The sequence below is a fragment of the Alligator mississippiensis genome, chromosome 13, assembly GCF_030867095.1.
Source record: "Alligator mississippiensis isolate rAllMis1 chromosome 13, rAllMis1, whole genome shotgun sequence".
Lineage (NCBI taxonomy): Eukaryota > Metazoa > Chordata > Crocodylia > Alligatoridae > Alligator > Alligator mississippiensis.
This window is the reverse complement of record NC_081836.1, coordinates 56,667,850-56,676,734: the sequence shown is the minus strand read 5'-3', so window position 1 is coordinate 56,676,734 and position 8,885 is coordinate 56,667,850. Positions and strand designations below refer to the sequence as shown.

The window sequence follows — 8,885 nt, the reverse complement described above, 5'->3', positions numbered from 1 at the left end:
CCTCGCATGGCCGCTAACTGCAAACAGCCACCTCGCACCCCAGACGTCATTACACCTGGAAAGTCTTCCAGAGGTGCATCCAAAACAGCAGCTGGCAGGAAGCAATCAATAGGATTGCAATTATTCAGGATTGAGACCGCTGCTCCAAAGACCCTTCACTTCTCTACACATCTTCCCTCTACGCGGGAGGCTGTTCAGACGGACGTCTCTCCGTCACATTCGGTTATTTCACGCCATGCAGAGAAAGGGCTGGTGTGCAAGGGGGGAATTCACTGAGATCGAGTTCAGAGTGCAACACCTATTCCTGACCGGCTCCCCGAGCGGAGATGCTCGTTCAGAAAAATGAACATTAACTCGGCGAACAAAGCAGGAAGCAATGGGCATAGTGATGGGAAATGCTCCGTTTGCAAGGCCATTTCCAGTTCAAGATCCCATCGTCGCAGGTCCTGCGCTCTCCACGGCCCCATCCGCTCGCACACCTCCTCTCCCATGCGGGCCAAGCCTAGGACCCACTCTCCCTCCGGCTTCCCTTCCTGCGTGGCAATTGTCCTTTCCGCACGTGGCCGTGGGAGGGTCTTGATGGCTTCCTCCGATCGTCTCCAAAAAAATTAAGGCGGGGAGCAGGAAGGATGGAAGAGACGGCCCCATTGAATTTATAGGAGAAAGGGGAAGGAAGAGCGGTATTTTTATAGCCCTCGTATTGCTGCTTGGAGAACGATCGCTATTTGTCTGGAACGCTTCCGCTTCCCTGCTAGACTCTGCCGTGGCTCGAGCGCTCGTCTGTCTGCTTCTCTCTCCCTTTCCCCCCCTATTTCTTCAGGCCCGAGCCAGTGGGAGCGGAGCGCAGGACAAAACACAACACTTCGCAGCTGCGAGACTCCTTCCTCCAGGACCCCCGAGCTCACGCCAGATGATAATTGGTTTTGCAGAAGAGGCGAAGTGCCTTTCGCAGCCAGGAAATGGCATGCAGCTGATGGGGAGGGAGGGGAGGAAAAGGAAGAGGGGCCTGAGAAACGCTGGGGATGGGCAGCGCGGTCACGGACGCCGCGGTGGTTTGGCACCGTGCATTCGTGACGCCAAACAGGCCTTCGAGACAAGTCTGTCGCTGGCCTTATTTACGATCTGTCACCTCGGCACCTTGGATGCCGGAGGGCAGGCACCTCCGGGGGCTGCGCGCGCTGCCACCTCGGGGGACGCACGGCTGGCTTATTTCCGTCTGCGACATGCGGCGCTTGGGTGTGGGTTTTTTTTCATTTTTTACCTTTTACTAAAAGGGTTACGGGTTGTTTCCATTAACCCCTGCTTAGAAACCTGCTCCTTGCAGGGCTCATCTTGCAGAGGGACTCGGAGGGGAGAGAAAGCACGGTACCAAAAGGGTGCAATGGAGGCAGCAGTACCAGGGGCTGATCTAGGCCAGCCATGGGGGCAACAGCTTTCTTGTGTTTGCACGTGGGTGTGAGTTCACGTACACACACATGCAGTACAAGTGATCTAACATTCACAGCAGGACTTATTCATTTTCTCATCCTGATTCAAGAGCCTGCTTTGAACAATTGGTATATGTAGGAAACAATAATTGAACACGGACAGGGAGCTCTCCACCATGGAGAGGGGTTGCAAAGATCAGGCTGGACTAGAGCTCTGAGCCTCACTGGGCACGTCTACATGTTCATTAATGCACCGTAGTTTAGTGTTTGCTAAATAAAGCCCTAACTAAATGTGCAGGAATTAGAGTTACTGTGCGGTAACACTAGCGTGCCGTTAATTTTTGGATGCTTTCTGCACATTAGCCTAATAACACTGCACAGTAGGCTATTAGCATGGGTTTTAACTGCCATTGTGTCGACGTGCCACGTTCCTCGAGGCCACCCATGATGAGACATTGCCTGTGGCTCGGCTGGTTGCAGCCTATTTGCTCACGAGGAGTCAGGGCTTGTAGAGCAAACTCCACGTGTCTAATAAAACCCACACGGTGATGGTCAACCAACCTCAGCAGCAACACCTTTCCCTCGCTGCCGGCGCGGGCTGTGTTTGGACCGGCCACCTGGGTGAAGAAGGCTCTCTTGCATCTCCAGCGCTCTGACCCACCTGCTCCTTCCACCTTATATGCAATGGGATCTGTTTTGCAATCTGACATTGCAATCTGTCCAGGTTTGCTCCTTGCCCTCCTCTGCCCTCAGCCAAGCCGGCAGGGCACGTGCACGGCTGTGCTAGCCAGGCGGTTGGCGGACATGCGTGGCTTGCCGTTGAGCTGCAGACAGAAGATGGAGGGGTTCCCATCCTGCCAGGTGCTCAGTGATCTCAAACTCACCGGACTTCGGAGAACTCAGCCCCGGGCTCGCTTGCACCCAAGGAAAGGCCTGGCTGGCGTCTCTACGTGCCAGATCTCCGCGGCGGGGATATGCCTGCCGCACAAAGAGAACCAGTGAGAAACTCCCAGCTTAAACAAACAGGAAAGAGAAGCCAGAGCACATGAAAACAGGACCCGTTTCAACTCGGCGAAGCTGGCGGCAGACTTGTTGACTCCAACCGCCTTCGAAAAACAGCCGCTGCATCCCTAGGAGTTACCCACGCGAGCATCGTTCCTGAGAAGCCCTTGCAACAAGGGGCTCGTCCAGCCCAGACCCCGTCTTGTACGTCGCAGGAAGTCTTGTACGTCTTGTACGTCGCAGGACACGGCGTGTGGGTGTGGTTTATATTGCAACGTACCCCCCAAAAAGGTGGATCCACACAAGGTTTTATTTGTTCCCATGCCCTGCTCGTGCCGGCGAGCCCACGATGGCTGGACCTGACCCCGCAAGAGCAGCAAGTTATGTAAAGTTTCTCGGCAAACTCCAGGCACCTTTCAAAATGACTCCCCGGACCAAGCTGCTTTGCCATGAGAACAGCCAGTTTCATCAGCCTTTTTTTTTTTTTTTGCTTTTTAAAGGCACATCTGGCTGGAACATAAATAACCAGCTATTTGTCGCTACACCCGGCAACTTGAAAGCACCGGCTTTCATTTTTCCAAAGACTTTCATACCACTCATAGCTCTGCTCCCTTTTCTGCATCCCTCCTCTCCGGTCTGTCCGTACCAGCCAGCTAGATGACGTTGTCATGGAAATGGGATTTTGGCTAGCACGAGGCTTTAATGCGTGGGTGGGAGGGAAGGAGGGGTTCGAGTCACAGACGACGTGGGAAAAGGCATGCGGATTCATCGACTCTCTTTTATGGCTTCTCCCAGTCCTCACCACCGTAGTATCACATGTTTCCCAGCCCCAGTCTTTCCCCTTTCCTGCTTCAGGAAATGAATGCAGAGGACTGAAGACAGCGCCGAGCCTTAACAAAACCAGACACCCCCCGACGCCTCTGTGATGGGGGATTAGCAACTCTCAGCAGAGGAGATTCATAATTAGACCTAGTCATTAAAGCTACAGTAAGAAGCCAATGACCAGATCTTCTACAGGGTGGCAAGGAGGGGTGACATAAGGACAGATATATTCAGAAGAAAGCAGCTTTGAGAGGCTGAAATGCTAGTGCTAAATCACCAGGCAATGTGGTGAGCGGGGCATTGCTTTGTGGGCTGGCCGTGCCAGCACTGATATTTAGGGCTGCCCTCGACCAGCCCGAGTCATGCGAGACTCTCCTCCTCGTCTAGATCTAACCTCGCGGCTGTCCACATTGCACGTCCTCCTCCTGAAGCGGAGCCCGTCTGGGGATCTCTGTCTGCAGAGGACTGAGCTCTTCTTCTGTGCGGGGCTCTAATTATAGACAAGAGTAATTAGGGTAAGGACAGGAAGTGGGGTGTACAAAAGGTGCAAATCAGGAGTGGGAAGAGATGGGATTGCTGCTGTCATTGAAGCTGCACACCCAGGTAAGCACCTGGGCCACGAGGGCAGCATGCCCATACCTCCACGGTGCCCTGCCTCGGCGATCTCTGGTGTCTGGGCTGGAAAAAATGACCCAGGAGGTGAGGTGTTTTAGTGCCAATGACCTGGTGGATTGCCTCCATGATGTGAGGTCTTCAAAGGGAAGCAATAAGGTGAAAAACAGGCCTCCACGAGCAGCCTGTAGGTCCTGGCAGGGGCTAATGTGAAGTCTTAATGAAGTGTAACAACACCTGGAAACAGAAGTGCTTGCAGAGGCTGCCTCTCCCCATCAAAGACCAAGCAGAAATCAGTGTGATAAAGTTTACTCGTGAATGTTTAATGTCACCACGTCCGAGCACTTAACAGGGATGATACCCACCATGCAACTACAGCTGGCAGCAACCATCCTGCCACCGTAAAGTCATTCCACCACGCTACGGCCCAGGGTGAGCCTTGAATAGGAGCGCGGTGTCTCACTACTGCAATCTGTGGACATCGTGATGTGTTTCGGAGCAACGATGCTTAGCAGAGAAGTAGAAACATTGACCTCTGACTGCTACCTGTGGCTGGCAGAGGTGCAGTAGAGGCTGGCATGTCTTAGGACCAATGCAACCCTTTTTGCATGTAGTTCCCTGAGTGGGGAGAGGCTGTTCTCTCCTTTCCCCCCATGTATCCCTGCCAAGTCACTGGAAGTTGGCTTGCTTTTAGAGACTTGAGACTATACAGAGAGAATATGCACCAGTGTCACATTGCAAGGTGAGCAATACACCTGCCCTTCGCAGCGCTTTCCAAGCCAGAAGGGACCGTGACATCCCCACGCTCTGACCGCCTCCATAACACCGAGCCTCCCCCAGTGATTCATACCTCCAGCCCCTAACGTCAGGCTGAATTAGAGAGGATCTTGGCTCAGACCAGCTAGGAGATGAAGAACAGAGCAACAGGCTTTGATGACAGAGGAGATCATGCAAAAGAAATAGAGGATGCAGGTGCTTGCGATGGCAGGGAGAAGACGACCCATCTGTGCCTGGGAACAGTCTGGAGATGAGAGATGCAGGAGGATATCTGCTGCGTGGGTGCAGTCCCTCGGCAAGTCTGTTTGGTGTTACTCTCAGTCTGCTTGCTTAATACCTTCCAGAGGTTAATAAGCTTGTTCGCCGGGGGGCTAGACATTTGCTTAGAGGGGGAGAAAAAACAACCCCAGCACAACAACGGGGAGCGCCGAAGGAAATATTAGCACGCTCCTTGAAGTGCTGCAAAATGTCTAGAGCCCTCTGCGGGGAAGCTGCGAGCAAGCCCCTTTTGAAAGAAAACCCTTAAGCCGCCTTTGGATTTAGAAGCTTCCACCTTTCTTAACCTGTGCCTGAAGGGATACCCAAGCCAAACACAAATCCACAGCACGCTCCAAATTAAGTTGGGGTGAGCTGGCCGCGTTCACTATGAATTCGGAGGGCTCAGAACGAGACCGGCACGCAGCAAAACCTCTGCAAACCTCACCTGCAGGACACCAAACACCAACCACCTCCAGACTGGAAGGACAGCGCATCTCCTAACATACCATATATCACTCTGAAGATAAAGTCTGAACTCGGTTAGGTCGATTTAAATCACTTAACATAAAAGAATTGGGGCCGGACAGTTTGCACGGTAGACGGAGGTGAGAAAGGAGCCACGTTTGTTTTTTCCTGGATCACACTTCATAAAATTTAAACCTGTTATCATTATAGCTACCTGAATCTGAGTAAACCCAGATCTCAGAGCTAATGTAACGGCACGACGTGCCAGCTGCCAACGGTTTTGTCTCAGCTCACTGCTGCAACCGAGAATTTGGCAAAATTTGGGCCCCCTCTCGAGCAAGCAACGTACCTAAGAGATCAGAAAGACAGAACAGGAAGGAAGAGAGATGGAAAGAACGATGGACAGAGTGACAAAGAGAGGCCAAGCCAGGCAGGACATGAGAGTCGAGAAACAGCCTGGCAAGGAACCATCAAATAGATATATAAAAATACAGGAAGAAGTGAGGAACACAAGCTCAATGGAAACGAACGGCTTTTGTCCTTTAGCAGTGGTTATGACTCTCCTCTCATCAATTCTGCGCTGGGTACGGCCAGTTCCTATCTTCATAAAACCTCTTCAGACCCTGGAGATTGACTGGTGGAAAGTACGGCCCAATCCTCTTCCGAATCCACCACTTCCCTTCGCCGGCGTGCTTGCCTCCTGGCTGGCTAAATTTGTATTTGAAGTGCTCGCCTCTGACCCACCTTTGGGGAAGAAAGAAAACATAGCGCCGTGACAATCAAGTTCAAGGTAAAACATTTTTCCCGATCTTAGCAGTGGTGTTTGCAACCTGGCTGCTTGTCTCCTGCTTCAAGACCCATTGGGAAGCATTGGGAAGCGCTGGCTTTCGTCTGCTGCCAACTCGAGCAGCGATGACGCAGAGGAGAAGGGCGCTGGCTAGCATTTGCAATCCACGTGGACCGCGGTTTAATACAGAGGTTTCTTCAAGGGCACCCACTGTCCCATTCCCTCTTCCCCCTTGCATGGCTCCCAGCTTTCTTCCTATTTGCTATAGCTCAGGTCCCTCCTCTTCGCCCATCCTTGGTCCCCCCGTCCCGTGCACAATCCCCAGGGGACGCGTCCTACTCCCAGCCACCCAACCCCACGTGACTGCTCCTTTGCTTGCTAGCTTATTAAAGAGGCTAAGAGCGTTTCTGGCCGCCCGGAGAAGGAGATTAAAAAAAAAGAAAAGAAACAGTGCAGAAAGCAGCATTCATCAGTCTCATGAAACACACTCGGAGGCTGCACGGGGCATTTGCACCCGCGTTTTGGTTTACGCTCACCCCCTTCTTCCTGCCCCTTGATGTAGGCCATGCTGACAAGAGAGGATAACATCGCCGTCGGTGGCGTAGGGGGCCCTGCTTGCAGTGCATCGCGACACTGGCTGGGCAAGTTAATCAAATAACCGGCCACATAAAAATGTCACGGTCGTGTCAATGCTCATTTAAACCTGCTCTGCTTCACTACTAAAATACAAACCCTGCTACTAAGCAGGACACTGCCACTGCACAGCTGCCTTCTCGGGCTGCTAGAAAACCAGTTTCTGCTGCTAAACTAATTAGGCAGGCCGCTCTATATTTTTGGGACTCAGACACGATGGGGAGTTTGCAGCAAAAGACCAGTGAGGCGGCAAATGCAGCTGAATTGAAAGCATCAGCTCTGCTGTGACCCAAACTTGAATGTCTTGATTGAAGTCTCTTAGACCAGCTAGTTATTTGCAAAAAAATGATCTGCAAAAAATTTTTTTTCCCCTGCAAATCTCTAGTTGGTTTAATAAAAGATATCACCTCTGCCATGAGTTTTGATTCTTTCTGTCTCTAGACCAATATGGCTATAACCCGGACACCTGACTTAAATGAAGTCTTGACCACAGCTCAGACACCGCAGAGATGAGCCGTACAGCAACGCTGTTAACGATGCCACGCGCTACCACGCGGGCATTAAAAGCCAGCAGGAACGACGGAGATCAGGGTTAGTTTTCTCATTTTAAGAGACCGACAGCAAGTCAAAGTGTTGCTTCTCTGCCTCATCTGGGTGGAGAAGGGCCAGTGAGGACTTGGTTGCAGTCCCCTGGTCCAGGGAACCACCCTAGAGATGAAGATCTAACATAAGGTCTTTCCTGACCAAGGGGAGATGGGGTGTAATGGAGCTTCTCCATTACCCTTCCTTCACTGCCATCCCCGGGCACATCACGCTGCCTCCTTCCTTGGGCAGGGAATGGCCTGGGCGATGCAGGCTGTACCCAGGAGTTACCCGCTCCCTGGCACAGGATGGGAATTTTTCATTGCCCATCTCAGGCCCGTTGAGGCTGTTTGGCCCTGCTTGCAGCACACAAACTGGCCTTGGGGACTAGGGAATCGGGCCCCGATTCTGCACGTTGTCTCAGTTTCCTCTTCTCCACTTCTTCCGTTGGTTCACGACACCCGTTTGCTCCCTCCCGTTGAGCATGGCAACTTGTTCAGCCCTGGACACAACCCACAGTGGGAGACAGCTTGGATGGACACGGGAAGAGGACTGTTGTCCCCTCGACCTCTACCCACCGAAGAGCAGGATGGGGCTCTTATAGGTATGTATCATTTAAACGCTTTCAAAGCATTTCCGGCCCGGGTGGCTCATTCACCCAGCAGACTGGGAACCAAACGCAGCAGCTCTTTGAACAGGGCAAAAGACCTTCTGCAGAGCAGAAGCGTGCCAAGCAGCCCCATGCCTCCCATCACTAACCAGGCAGCGGGTACCAGACCCTGCGACACTTCACCCTGGCACCGTGCACCTCCACGCACGGCTCCGGGAGAACGGCTATTCACACCTAAAGGCGTTCACAACTCCTCGTGCCCTGCACTCCAGACCCGTTCACACTCGCTGTCGCACAGAAACCTGGATTCCATCACTGCCCAGCAGCTGCTCCTTTAATTATAGTCAGGGTTTGGGTTTTTTTTCCTTTTTTTTTCCTGTAGGCCAGTAAAAGCTGACTGGGGGCTGAAGTGTTACTCCCACCGTGTTTGCTTCACAGGAGCACAAAATTTCCTGTTCATAATTAGAGCATTACCGAGCATCGACGTTTGCACGGGCCCGGCTCACCCGCAGGCTCCTTTTCTGAGATAGTTATAGATTTAAAAGCTGTGCTGCTTGATTGCTTTTTGGATTCTGCAAACATATCCATCTTTTTCGGAAAGCCTTAATTGTCTGGTACGAGCCAGCCAGGGTCGAGCCGGCAACGGGGCCCCCGTGCTGTGTTCCCAGCTGCTTTCAACCTCAGCTGCCCTTTGCTGACCCCCCTTTCCACGGGAAGCAAAATGAGCAGATCAGATCGCTCCTGCAAAAAGAGCAGCATCAGAAGAGAGTTGGTTTAATAAAAGAGACCAGATTCACCCGAAGAACCTTGTCTGCATCAGAAGAGATGCATTTAGCTCATACACGCAGGTGATCAAGGGCCACAGGCCATGGTGGCATCGAGAAGAAAAATGCAGTTTGGAAAGGTGCTG

The 8,885-nt window shown here is 52.3% G+C and overlaps 1 protein-coding gene across 3 annotated transcripts in view; it reads right to left on the bottom strand.

The window, feature by feature from the left end:
- Positions 1–4,165: 4,165 nt before the first annotated feature.
- The window catches only part of LMF1 (lipase maturation factor 1), a 288,641-nt gene continuing 283,921 nt past the window's right edge, over positions 4,166–8,885 (bottom strand). For all 3 annotated transcript variants that reach the window (XM_059716871.1, XM_059716873.1, XM_059716872.1), the window contains one exon: positions 4,166–6,107. In XM_059716871.1, coding sequence (XP_059572854.1) covers positions 5,933–6,107 — 175 coding nt within the window. In that variant the 3' untranslated portion in view covers positions 4,166–5,932. The remainder of the gene's footprint in view (positions 6,108–8,885) is intronic.